Genomic DNA, 14,512 nt, shown 5'->3' on the forward strand with positions numbered 1-14,512 from the left:
TTCTTTAGACAGAAAATACTTGAGGACTCAATTTCTTTTTTTAAAAAAATCACACATCCTTTTCTCTGTCTTAATATTTACTCAAAATGAAGTTTTTTTCAGTGTCTCTTGGGGTTTAATTACATAAATTAAGCAGTTATATTGTAATGGATATTTTTTTTCTGAGAATGCTTCTGCTGCGAATTTTTAGTGACTAAAGGGATACCAACACCTTCTCCCCACCAAAAAAAGAAAACAAAACAACCAAAAAACAAAAAAAAACAACAACTGCTAGAGACTCTTGAACTATAAAATGTGATTCCTAAAGCCAAGAGCAGATTCAGTGAGTATTTATATTATTTTTACATTTCAATATAGAGACCTCAAGCTCTCATACTTGGGATTAAATGGGTCACCCTAGGGAACATGGGCCAGATAGAGGTGAAATTTAAAGGTTCCTGGGAGGAGGTCTTTTTGCTTCAAATATCTTGCCTACTCTCCAGGCTATGCCCAAAATGTCCTAACGAAAGTCTTATTTTTTTGGTGTTAGGTTTTACTGCCAGATCAAATGCGAATGTTCCTGGGAGATACAATACTAAAGGTTCACGTTTTCACAGCTCTGGATAATTCTAAAAGTATTTTCACTCATATTTTCTTGGGTGGTAGAGTAATGTGACTGTAAAATACATTATCTTATTTGATTCTTATAATAACCAACTGAAGTGGGTACTATTATATTTTCCATTTAACAGATGGGAAAACCAAGAGATTTTTCCCCAAACCACATGAATGGTAGAACCAAGTCCAAAATCAGTCCATTCTAATAGATTCATGTGAATTGTTCATTACATATTTCCCCAGAGCAAGGTGGGCAGCACAGGAAAGGAGAAGAATAAAGGGATGGCCCTTGGGGGCTAAGGACGGGAGAAGACAGCACCAACGAGGAGAGGGTGGCTGAGCACTCTGCAGACTGCGTCTCTGCCGCTACCACCGTTAGGCTGAGGGCTTTCACTTTCTGGAAAGAGGCTTTGAGAAATGACTTGTGAGCCAAGTCTTCAGGTTAACTTGGATTGTAAGTGGTGGGGACTCACATGGAAATAAGCTCAGGGAAAATTTGTGTTTCAGTTCTAATCTGAGGGACCTGTTTCATTCATTGGTCAATACAAAAGAATACAGTTATGAAACTTAAATGCTCTCAACTTAAAAGAGATGTTTTCAAGTGTGTTTGTTAACATTGAAAATAGAATCTAATGAATTTTTCCAGATGATGAATATGTATATGTGTATATTTAGGCCAACATTCTTAGATGGATGAAGTTTCTCTATAAAGACTTTAACAGAGGCAAATAGGAAGGAGGGGAGCAAAGCAGATAGAAGAAAAATTTACATGCAGGTGATAATAAAACAGAAAAAATATCAACCCTTTTGCTTTGGAAATGGTAGTTCGTAAATCCTGGGAAAGAAAGACAAAAATAATGAGAAGATGGCAAATAATGATTAAATGAGGATAATGATAACAAAAATATTAATAAATAAGAATAGTTACCCTTTGAAAGTGACAACTGTGTGAGGTACATGCATTATTGCATTTAGCTCTTACAGCAATCCAGTGAGGTGGTGTTTCCTTATTGTATACATAACAAAAGACTAAATATCTGGCTCAAGGTCATATAAATAGTAGACAAGAGCTAGGTTTCAACTCAGGTCTGTCTGACCCCACAGCCTTGATCTTTTAACTCCTTCCCTTAAACCACCTCACAGTGAGAAGGATGATGGGAAAATAAAATACCAATCATCTTAAAGCTGGTTTTTAAACAATTGAGCAGGGCATTGTGTGGTGAAGGATCACAGGATTAATGAGGTATATAATCACTAAGCGCCAAGCAAAGAATGATCTGAGACTTGGTGTAGACATGCCTTTTGAAAGGGCTGGGCACAGTGGCTAACACCCGCAATGCTAGCACTTTGGGAGGCCGAGATGGGCAGATTGCTTGAGCTCAGGAGTTCGAGACCAGCTTGGGCCACGTGGTGAAACTCTGTCTCTACTAAAATACAAAAAAATTAGCAGGGCATGGTAGCGTGCACCTGTAGTCCCAGCTACTTGGGAAGCTGAGGCAGGAGAATTGCTTGAACCCAGAAGGCGGAGGTTGCACTTAGCCAAGATCACGCCATTGCACTCCAGCCTGAGCGACAGAGCAAGACTCCATCTCCAAAAAAAAAAAAAAAAAAAAAGAAAGACTTGGATGACAAGAAGATTCAAGAGGAAAGTGACCAAAATGGGAGGAGGGTAAGGATAAGAGAGAGAGAGGAACAACACAGAGATACAAGGAAGTTCAAAATCATGGAGGGCTTCTCCTAGAAAGAGAGCGGGAGAAAGAAAGATCAGAGTTAGGCTGAGATGGAAAAGGAAGGAAGTCAGCAATCTCAACCAGCATCTTAAGTAACTTTTGAGGTTTCAATAATGCCAAATGAAGGGCAAGGAGCCTTAGCACTTATAAGATGGTGGAAGAAAAGAAAAAATAAATATAGTCAAAGGAGGTGGAATAAAATACTAGCTAATCAAGAGAGTATATTGCTTGGGGATGATTTTGGTGCACAGAAACTCCAATGAGCATGAAATTGCAGTGGATAACAGTTGTGGGAAAGTTGTCTCACTCAGGGAAAATGAAATATCCTTCACTTAAGACTACAATAGTGCCATTGTATTCTGTTGTGGAGGACAGATTGTGTATTAGCATTGCAGGAGTCTGAAGAATTTAAGTGATACAGTACAATGGTTTAAGCATTTATCAAGGACATCTTTTGGGAGTTTCCCCTACAAAAGATAATAACAGTTTCATTGGAAGCTGGCAGCGACATGCTTATTCTTGGTGAATGTCTGAAAATTCTGAGCAGTGCTGTGATCCATGATCTTGTCTTGTGTCACTAGCTTTTCCCCCACCTTGGCATATACTGGCACCATACCTTGAAAGATCTATAGCTCCTAAGTGTCTCAGTCTAAGATATCGCTAGCATCCCTGGTTCACAAGTTCAGAGGCAGTGCGATTAACAGGTGAAGGATTGTAGCAAAAGCAGCTCTGGATCTTGAATGAGAATTTTTCACATCTGCCACTTTGGACATTTTTCAAACTTGTTCCCCCGTGTATTCCAGGAAAGTGATCACTTGAGCTGGGCTTGTCTGCTTCTGGCCTGCATACTGAGCTGTGTAATTGAGGGAACTCAAGCATAGGCCGTTTATGGTTGTATGAATAAGCAAAATACTCAATATGTGATCTGATTGTTTTCCAAAATTGCACAGTCCCTGGTTTCACTTGTCATTTTGGAACAGAAGTGGGAGGATGAGACTGTGACAGTGAACGCATTCAATGCGTATAATTAACCCATTTCATAAAAGCAGATTTTCTAAATTATGCTAGGAAGCTTGTAGGTTTTTTAACACTTTGTTTTTCAAGGCAGAAAAAAATATCTTTAAAGGTACTTATTTCCCCAGATATCAACCTAATTGGTGTAAAGCCCACTGCCTTATTGATAGAGTGGGACATTTTGACTGATTTCCATGGCATGATAGTTAGAAAAAAAGATGATTCCTCCCCTAATGCTGCCGTTCTGCTTATCCATCCATAAAATGTTTCATACTCATCTCTCCCCAGTATGTCCTGAAAAAGGAAAAATATTATTTGTCAGTGTCCTGCAATATAAGGAGCAGCAGGAATCTTTAGAGTGCCTTGCCACCCACAGATGCAACATCAATGACCCAGTACAAGGTGATAAAAGCCACAGGGGCATGAAAACTAGCAAGGAGGGGAATGTGCAAAACAAATTATTTGTATCCAGTGGTGTCCTCAAAAGATCACCACCAACAAAAACCATACCTTAGGAAAAACTGTGCCTCCATCCCCTTGTTTGACCTCAGGAATTTTTCAATATGCCACCAAAATCTGGTGGAAAGTTGGCTTACATGGACCCCACAGGCAGCCTGCACCTATGAATGCTTTGAGTTTCCATTTACTGTAATTAGGTGATAACATTCATTCTCTTTAAAAGTGTTGGTAGAATGACAACTCTTCCTGAGTTAAGAAAATGCAAGTTTCAAGGCACACTGCTGGGACTTAAGATAACCAGGCTGGTGGCACTGGCTTATACACTGCCAAGTTACATAGAGGCCAAGAGCATGTGCACAACTTAAATAGCTGGGGACATTCTGGGCAGCTCTGGAGTGATTGGGTGATTGTGGTCTTCACTTTCAACTCAAATGTGTGATGTTAAGGTCTCTCCCTTATCTATAGGTTGTGCTAATGATAAATCTACAAATGACAATTCTTGGCTCAACTGAACACCATGGTTATAGAGAGTGTGCTCAGGAAAGTTCTAAAAAATAGTTAATAATTTTAGTTTTAAAACATGTGGCCCCATTCCACAAAGGATTTCAGTCAAAGGAGAAGATGCTGATGATATCAGCCAGTGAAGAAGTAATCAGTGATATTAACTGTTACTAATCCCATAGAACATTTTTCCTGCTTCTTAAAATGAATTTGAACTATTCTAAGCATGCTGAAAAGTACAGAAAATAATATAAATTCCAATGAGTCCACAATCCTATGTTGTCAAATATTAACAATTTTGACATATTTGCTTTGGGTCTTTTTACTTTTTAATGAATTCATTACAGACATAGCTGAAGACTCTTCAAATCTTATTTTCTGCCAACATTTCTTCCATGTTATAGGTTCCCTAGACAATGCTGAAAACTTGTTGCTTCTCTAGTTATATAATTTCCTTCAGTCTTTCCTTTGATCATACTAAGCTATAGTTACTGATGTGCAGAGAAAACTGACTGCACAAATTGAGCTGAGCTCCTTATTCATCAGGACCCAGAATATTCCTATTAAATGAAAATAATCTTTTCTTGCCAACCTCACAAAGTTATACAAAAGTAAAATTACATACAGTATGGAGAGCCTCTTGGAAACTATATCATCTAACGCAAACTATAAGATTATTTAGGAAACAAATCTCCCTTTCTGAAAATTAAGGTTCTAATAAATCTGACTGGCCTTTGACTTCTCAAACCTTAATGTTTACCCAACACAAGGAAATGACGTTTAATCCAGGCACTATCACAACTAATTACAAGTTTGGTGACCACAGATCAAGGATTTCAAATATTCTGTCTCATCATTGCTGTAAATGACACGTTAGTCCAGATGTCTTAATAGCTGGTTTCAAGAACATAATACAAGATGAAACAAGCAGTCAGTGGCTGTACAAATAGAATATTTTTCCACCATAATGTTACCACTATTAGTAAAAAACATAGGAAGTCAGAAAGTGACTAATAATGTCCTACTGCTGCTGTCCGTAAGGAGAGAAAAAGAGAAATAATTAGAAAATAAAACCTGAGAGCTAGTTTTCAAAATCTCAACCTGATACCCCCAGCTGCCTCACATGCATGTCTATGTAGTCTGTGGTCACACAAGGTGACACTGGAATTTTAGCAATGTTGGGAACAGCTGTTTTGTCTGGGACCATTACCCCCATGAGGGACAAGTGGCAATAAACATGATTAACTAGCCATGTCTCCATTTTATAGATCTTATGTGTCTATATTTTTAAATCTGAGAAAGTGTCGTCTTACTTTTTTTTAAGAAAGGAAATTCCTATTCCCATTGACTCAAATAAATTGTTAGGTTCATTTTCTCTGAAGATATTACATTGCACAGACTTCAGTCATTTAATAGAAGAGATTGTGGTTCTCTTGCTGAAAGGAAAACTGAGCAACATGACAAAGCCCTGATCAGTTCAAGCTTCTAGAAGGGATGTTAAGAATTTGAATTGGATTCCCATTGATACATGATGAGCTTCAAAATGCGTGTAGTCACATTCAAGGTATTTTGAGGGTATTTTAACAAGTAATCAAATGTTTCATTGAGAGAGTTTTTGTCATCTGCTTTATTCCGCAGTCCAAAAATGTGTTTTGGGACACTAAATTGTTTCAGAGGTGGATCTTGCTATACGCTGAAAATAATAACTTTGCACTTTAAGTTTTCAGTGCATAGTAAATAAAGTCGGAGACGGAAGTTGAGAACAGTGATGGATAACGGGGCAACAAGTGCCAGAAGGCACTTAGTTCTATGGCATTTTGAGCGTATTTTCATTGCCCCAACTGTTCAACTGACTCAACCTACAGCCTATCAGAAAGGAAACATCAGATTTAGCTGTGGGGAAAAAGACTTAGATGTGATGAAATTCTCCATCTCTAATGACCAATGTGATATCCAGTGGATTCCGTCAAGACTGAAATTAAATGGGCTACAATCAAACCTTTGTCAATTTTCTTGTTTTCTTTCAGCAAACAAGCCTATTCCCTGCCCACTCAAAGACTAAAGATAATGGGCTAAAAACAATATTACCTTCAGAATAATTTACTTGAATCAGTAGGAACAGTAATTTCATCACATAAAAAAATCAAACCGCTGCAGATACACACACACACACACACACACACACACACACACTTACAAAACAGAGATGTAACCGGTTATTTCATGGCTACGTGTATCTCTCCACTTGCCCCCCAACCCTTCTTTTCTATTCTTATAAGGCCCTATATGATGAAGCCACTCAGCTCCCAAATCTTTTCTGGCACTATTCTTTTCTTAGCTCCTTGATGTTTATTGAATACATCAAGCTTTTCCCCACCTGAAGCCCTTTGCAAGTCCTGATATTTCTGTTTGGGAAGTTCTTGCTCTGGCCCTCACATGGCCAGCTCCTTCTTAAGGAATGTCTTCTGCTCAGAGACACCTCCTTGGACCACCTCAATTAGATGGTAATGAGAAGAACATCTCCTCCTTCCAAATCATTATCACATTACCCAGTTTATTCCCCCCATAGCACCTCACTCCAAACCGAAATTGTTTTGTCTATTTATTTAACTGCTTATTAACCATTGGTGTACTGCCTCACCACAGACAGTAAGTTATAAAGAAAGGTAGAGACCCTGTCTGTAGTTTGTTGTTGCTTTGTGTTTTTAACCACTGTATATTCAATGTTCGTAATAGTGATTAACACATGGTAGATAGCCCATAAGTATTTGTTTAGTAAATGAATTAAATTTTACACCCTAAATTTACTCTTTTAATTGTGCAAACTGATGTATAATTGTAACTTTCAGGACTGTGCAATGATTCATGCTTTAAAGGTCGAAGAAGTTCTGCATTGAAGTTAAAATTAAAATAGAAACATGAATGTACATGTTTCAAATCAGACTTGTTTTAGAAAAGAAGCATATGTTTTGTTGGAGTAAGCTCCCACAAAATTAATGCTGCAGAGTTTTATTGGTATTGTACAATAGAAGGGCATTTTAGAGATCCATGAAGTAGGTATGGATTTTTACCTCAAAAGAGCATCAAGTTGACATTGAAAATGACTGCTGATGAAATAGCATTTATATTTAAATTTCAAGGTAAGCATAAGTGTAACAAAATCCTGAAAATAATTTAAAAACATCATATGGATTTAAAATAAACTTCAAACATCGAAAAATTTCCATTCCTCTGACATCCTTCAAAGAGCTATTATCATTCTTTGACTAGAGCTTTTCCTACAGAAACAGTAGATGGAGCTGTTGCCCCATGTTACACATTTTTTTGAATTTCTGTTTTTAACCTAAATTGCTATGCACACAAATGTGACAAATGGAGCCCACTGCTCAATTCTCATACTGCAATAATGAAACAATGCATAAAAACAATACCAGAAGAAAAAAAATGAAAGAAAATAAAAAGCCTTGCTTGTAACAGAAGAAATAATAACACATTTTTAAATTAGTGTGGTTTTTAATAAACGTTTTTTCCAGTAATGATGAATGAGAAGGAAAGTTAATGTCAAATGGGTGGGCTAATACCTACTTCCTTTAATGGCTCATTAGTTAAATTCTCCTACTTTCTCTCCTGCTCTGCCTCATTTCCAGCTGCTTTCCTCTCTTTTCTAAAGAAACTAAGAACCAGAATACTTTGAAATAAACAAAGGCATTCCAAGTCTTGAGACTTTCCAAGTCTCATTATCATAACATAAGTCTATTACTTTCCATTGCTTATGCTACTCAGATAATTGGAAGGCTTTTGAAAAAGACTAGCTTTTATTGGAGTGTGAGGAAGGACAGTTGAGACTTAGCATCACAACTAATAAAATGTGACAGCTCAGATGGTAAAGGAACAAGCCCCACAAGCAAGGAAGAGGCTCTAAATCTCAGGAGAAAAAACATCACTGCCTCTTTAGACCTGGTTGTTATTGTTACCTAATTGGGAATAACTTTTGGATCTCTTCATGACGTATCTGGAATAAGTGTGACATATGCAAAGTGATCTTTTATTTCAGCAATTCATTGATAGACATTCAAATTTCTGTTAACTAGATTTTTGGAGAACTGTAAAGAGAGAAAAGAAGTGTTGGTTTAATTACTGATTGAAGACAATCTCATCTCTCTGCAGTGTGAATGGGTGTTCAGAATAATAACAGTGGAACTAAGTTACGTTTAGATAGAGCTTTACATTTAGAAGACAGTTCTTTCACATCAATGACATTTGGCTCTTGTAGCCACTGTGGGAAAAAGTAGGTGGGTAGGTGCTATTATTTCAAATTTACAGAAACGAAAATGGAGACAAGGAAACATTAAGAAAATTGTTCCAGGACAAGCTAGTGAGGAGAAGGACTAAATTCCTCACCGCCATCCTATGCTATCCTATACCATCTCGCTGTCTGGAGTCAGGATAGTGCCATTCATTGCCATGGAAAAATCAAACATTGTTCTAGGTATGATGTTTGAGGAAGACTAATCTTAGTTGAACTGTAAACTAGAAGCTTGTCTTTCACACCTGAAGTCTGGCAGAATAAATGTTTAGGGATCTGTTCCTGTGTTTCAGTTCTGTCTTCACTGCTTGTTTCATCTTGGGTAAGTTACTTGACATTTCCAAGTATCATTTACCCCATTATAAAATGAAGATAATTTCTACTTTTCAAGATAGTTTTAAGGATTCCCTAAGACACTGGAAATACAGTACTTAATGCAGAGCTAGTGATGGTAATAAATTCTCCTGGTCTGCTTCATCCCTCTTTCCTCTGAACCTGTTTCCTCAGGAGTTAGTGCTATTTCCTTCCCGAGGGAGACGCTTAGTCCTTTCATACTGAAAAACTGTTCTCAGTCATAATCTTTATGTATTGAAATAAATCCAAGAGATCTCTATGTAATAGTTTCCCTCCAATGAAGAATATTCGCTTAGGACAAGATGGCAGAAGTTATATGGGAGACTTTGGGAGCTTTTTCCTTTGTATAGGTAAGATCAGCTTTGGTTTTTAACAAGAAATTGGACAAATACTTTACAAAAATACATTGTAGCTAGCTCTGTTAACCGGGTTAGTCACTGTTCAATGACAAGCGCTGTGATTAAGAATAGTTTCATCATATGCATATTGCATGTGTATAAATTTCAAATAAGTCCTAAAGACACAAAAAGTTGCTATTGAATATGGGTTTAGCTAAATTGGAGTGATATATAATGACTTTCCATGAAACACTGATTCACGAAGATAATTTAATAATGTTAGTTTAATAAAACTAGCGTTAGTAAATTTTCCATTACTAGAAATCTTTTTTCCCTAGGAGATATAATGTCTCAGGGGACAAAACGTTGTCCTCTTACACACACACACACACACACACACACACTCTTAGCTATTTGTCGGAAATTATTTTGGTAAACAAGTTGTCCTTTTGGTACAAACATTTTGTAAGAAAGTGAGAATATACAAATTTGGCTTCAGAACAAATAATCAAGTAGAAAGACTGGTTAAAACACTTTAATTGTTTGAATTGCTTCAGGCCATCGGGGACTTAGAGTCCCTTCAATTCAAGACTTTTAAAGTCTTCACGGACACTCCCCTAAATAACAACACTATGTTTGATTTCAGAAACATCTTAAACCCCCAAAGGGAAGAACATTTTCTTATAAAGTATGCTGTTATTAAAAAAATAAAAAATTCATGCCTCCTGGTAATTCCTATTCCTTTGTTCTTTGCAGACAATCATGCTGACTAAAGTCTCCCTCCAGCTTTCCTAAAGACTAACTGCTCAAACATAATGTTTAAATGATATAAAATATTCACTTATTTGAGGGATATTACATAGTATTTAATTACTGTTTGATAAGAGAGACAAAATTAAAATTTTTTAAAAATACATTTCACATTTTCGTAAGATATTCATATTTGGACCCTTATTTTCCTCATCTGTCTGACCACTGCACTGTGACTTTTTTGAACCTCTATTTTCTCACCATTGCTTAGAACAGTCTCTGGCCTATAGCATGTGATTATTGTTTATTTAATGACTGATTAACAAATGAATATATTTTGTAGACGAAAAAATTAAAACCAGGGAAGTGACCTAAAGACCAAAAACACCCTGCACCACCACTAGAGGGCCTCAACCCAGTACCTTAGGAATCTCTTAGGATGTGCTCACCTGCCAAAAATGAACATGATTACTGTCCTGTCATTGATTTCATTTCAATATCCCTCCTGTACAGCCTGTGGAACTGTGAGTCAATTAAGCCTCTTTTCTTTATAAGTTACCCAGTCTCACGTAGTTCTTCATAGCAGTGTGAGAATGGACTAATGCAGATACCCAGCTCATGCTTCCTCACCCCCTCATTCCCCCAATCTGCTTTTATATAACAAATATCAATTGGCACATGCTTCAGGATTCTCACATACTGGCCACTGGGGTGAGGCATACACTGACTCCAATAACAATGAGAAAAACTGTAGATCCTACCAACCCGTCTCTTGTTCTCTTCTTGCCTTCCTTCTTGCCATAAAGTAAGGTGCATGTCACAAAGGGTTCAATGTTGGAAAAGACAAATAAATGAAAAACAACAATGTTTTGATCTAAAAATGTCCACAATTAAGGGGGAACATCTCTTAAGCTATTTGTAAATTGTAATAAAATACAAATAGCTCCCTGGGAAATCCTAAGAGATAATAAGTGCTCTGCTGATACTTTAAAAATAGTGAATACTGGCCAGGCACGGTGGCTCACACCTGTAATCCCAGCACTTTGGGACACTGAGGTGAGTGGATCAGGAGGTCAAGAGATCGAGACCATCCTGGCCAACATGGTAAAACCCTGTCTCTACTAAAAATACAAAAATTAGCTGGGCGTGGTGGTGTGCAGCTGTAGTCCCAGCTACTCGGGAGGCTGAGGCTGGAGAATTGCTTGAATCTGGGAGGCAGAGGGTGCAGTGAGCCGAGGTCATGCCACCAAAGTAAACACTTGGTCTTTTGCATAGATTTTTTCCTAATTTTTCTAACAAATTGGGTATTTTATTATATTTAAAAAGTTAATAAACCATTTTTTTCAAATACTATGTTCCCAGGATTTAATGAACACTGTGTGTCAGACCCATAGCTGAGTTTAAGTTCTAAATCTATATTTGAAATAGAATAAGCACCTCTCTCCCCCAAACACTCTGGCAATAAACTAAAGTCTGTGGAATTGAACACTATAAATCCTATCATACAGTCACATGTTTTTTAATCTTCTGAATTCTTCAGTAAACTCATTTGATCTATAGTTGAGAACTCATTCCAGAATTCGGTGTAATCCTCTTCTCTCCTACACGTTTGGCAAGCTTGTCATAAAGGCCTTCAACATGCAAATTCCTCCTTTGAGACAACAATTATCCTGTCTTAAAAGCAGCATCATAGGTTTAGAAAACTACGCGAAGGTCTAATCTTGCCTGTTAGCATTCACCAGCTTTTCTTCTTTAAAGCATGACACAATTATTTTAAAGATCTTACAATGTGTTCCCTGTTTTGCCTAAAACTTTGAAATAAAAATCAACAAAACTGATTCCTTTAAAGACTAGATTCTAGCATACTGATATGGTTTGGCTCTGTGTCCCCAACCAAATCTCATGTTAAATTGTAATCTCCAGTGTTGGGGGAGGAACCTGGTGGGAGGTGATTGGGTCAGGAGGGTGGTTTCTAATGGTTTAGCACCATCCCCCTAGTGCTGCCTTGTGAGTGAGTTCTCACGAGATTAGGTTGCTCGAAAGTGCACTTCCCCCTTCACACTCACTCTCTCCTGCTGCCATGTGAAGACGTGCTTGCCTCCCCTTCTCCCTTCTGCCATGACTGTAAGTTTCCTGAGATCTCCCTAATTGAACTGTGAGTCAATTAAGCCTCTTTTCTTTATAAGTTACCCAGTCTCACGTAGTTCTTCATAGCAGTGTGAGATTGGACTAATGCAGATACCCAGCTCATGCTTCCTCACCCCCTCATTCCCCCAATCTGCTTTTATATAACAAATATAAATTGGCACCAGTGCATTGTTAATAGGACAATCCACTAGAATGGCTAAAGTGAAATGAAATCAATGACAGGACAGCAATCATGTTCATTTTTGGCAGGTGAGCACATCCTAAGAGATTCCTAAGGTACTAGGTTGAGGCCCTCTAGTGGTGGTGCAGGGTGTTTTTGGTCTTTAGGTCACTTGCCTGGTTTTAATTTTTTCGTCTACAAAACATATTCATTTGTTACTCAGTCATTAAATAAACAATAATCACATGCTATAGGCCAGAGACTGTTCTAAGCAATGGTGAGAAAATAGAGGTTCAAAAAAGTCACAGTGCAGTGGTCAGACAGATGAGGAAAATAAGGGTCCAAAGTAATGTGCTGTATCTGTCAGAGGTGTAAGATATAGGACCATGGGAGGAAACCTCAGATGCTGAGAGCACTGGCAAAGGTTCTACAGGAGAAATGTCTGAGCTGAGTCATGAAGATAGAGAGAAGTATATATAGGCCTATTGGAGAACATTTGCAAGTCATGGCATTTCTGAAATAGTAAGGGAAGATCACTGATTACAAAAGAAGGAAGGGCATAGAGGAAGATAGGCCAAGGCAGGTAAAAGGCAAACCATGGAGGGCCCAGAATGGCATGTAGAGGATGTGGAATCCATCTTTCTTGAAGAGAAAAGAAGCGACTGAGGAATTTAAAATCAAATAGTTTTAAGTTGTTAGAGAATTTTAAGCCATCCAAGCCCACCTAGATGCTGTCATGATTTAGAAGTTTTGCTCCACTTGGAGAAGGTAGAGGCAACGAGACCAGCTCTCAGATGACTTCAAAAATATAGGTTCAAATTGACAGAGGTCTAAACTAAGGCAGTGACAGTGAAGACGGAGAGGATTTGTGGGCTACTGGGATGTAGAACTGATATGATTTAGGGACTGTTTAGATGGGGAGGATGAAGAAGAAAAAAAATCTAGGATTATTTTTAGAGATTAGTTTTGGACATTATACTTCTGTGGTAGCTAGGAGACTTCCAAGTGGAGATACTAAAAAATAATGGAATGTACCAGCCCGGAACTCAGGAACAATGTCTGAGTTGAAATAAAAAACCGGCATTCATTAGTCCATCCAACATACAGGAGGCAGAAGAAAAGCTGCTAATGGAGACAAAAAGATGGCCCCAGGCATAGGAGAAAAAACCCAGTGTTGCTAAACCAACAGAATAGGGAGTTTCAAGGAGAGAGCAGTCAATAGTATACACTCCTGTGTAGCAGTAAAGTAAGATGAAGCCTGAAAAGTGCTCAGGGAATCTGCAATGCAGAGATTGTTGGTGACCACAGAGAGTGCAGTGTCAGTGGAGCAGCTTGGACACAAACCAGACTCTCATAGGCTGCAGAGTTACCAGAACTACGAGAAATTGAATCTTTTTTTTTTTTTTTCTAGAAGCTTGGGGTAAAGGATCCAGATAAGCTAACTGGTTAGATGATCTTTATAGCACTTTTTACCAAACCATGAAACTATACTAACAAAATAGTTTCATATCAAGAAAAGTGGATATGCTTCCCCAGATGTCTAATTTTCTAACAGCCTGGATGTTAAGAAATCTAGAAGATGGTGTCCAGGTAGGTTCAGAACAGGATTCATCTATCTGGACACTTGGCTTGGGATGTTCAAACAGACACTACTGTTATTGCCATCTGTGTAATAAAGAAGTTGGTGAGGTGTATGGACAATTACCAGCCTCCCTCATCTCTTGGTTTGTGGTGATGATGGAGTTAGGAATATAGAAAGTATGAACTACTCATCCAAATGCTGAAACCAGTCATTCTAAACAGTAGAATAAAGGAAATCATTATCTGCAGGGGAGTAAAATAATCCTTGGGTAAACACACAGACATAAAGACTAAAGACAGACTCTTTAAAGGGACAGTCATCTTATTGTTTACTCACAGGTGGTCCTGGGGCTCCTGGTTTTCCGGGAGGTCCTGTTTTCCCTCGTCTTCCCTTGAAACCAAAGAAGAACAGATGATAAATACTGTGACTCCATTACATTTTAATGTCAAACAATATTAAATGGGAATATTGAAGACAGTAGAAATGAACAGAAAGTTAAGAAACAATTCCAATTCCACATGACTGTTAAACATCAATTAATTTTAAAAGCTGTGGGCCAATTTTTAAGGACCA

General features: G+C 37.9%; 1 protein-coding gene across 4 annotated transcripts in view; it reads right to left on the reverse strand.

The window, feature by feature from the left end:
• The window catches only part of COL19A1 (collagen type XIX alpha 1 chain), a 338,738-nt gene that overhangs the window by 100,631 nt on the left and 223,595 nt on the right, over nucleotides 1-14,512 (reverse strand). For all 4 annotated transcript variants that reach the window (XM_063618674.1, XM_055257198.2, XM_063618677.1 and 1 more), the window contains one exon: nucleotides 14,276-14,329. In XM_063618674.1, the coding sequence (XP_063474744.1) occupies nucleotides 14,276-14,329 (54 nt within the window). The remainder of the gene's footprint in view (nucleotides 1-14,275; nucleotides 14,330-14,512) is intronic.

This window comes from Symphalangus syndactylus, chromosome 2, assembly GCF_028878055.3.
Source record: "Symphalangus syndactylus isolate Jambi chromosome 2, NHGRI_mSymSyn1-v2.1_pri, whole genome shotgun sequence".
Taxonomy (NCBI): domain Eukaryota; kingdom Metazoa; phylum Chordata; class Mammalia; order Primates; family Hylobatidae; genus Symphalangus; species Symphalangus syndactylus.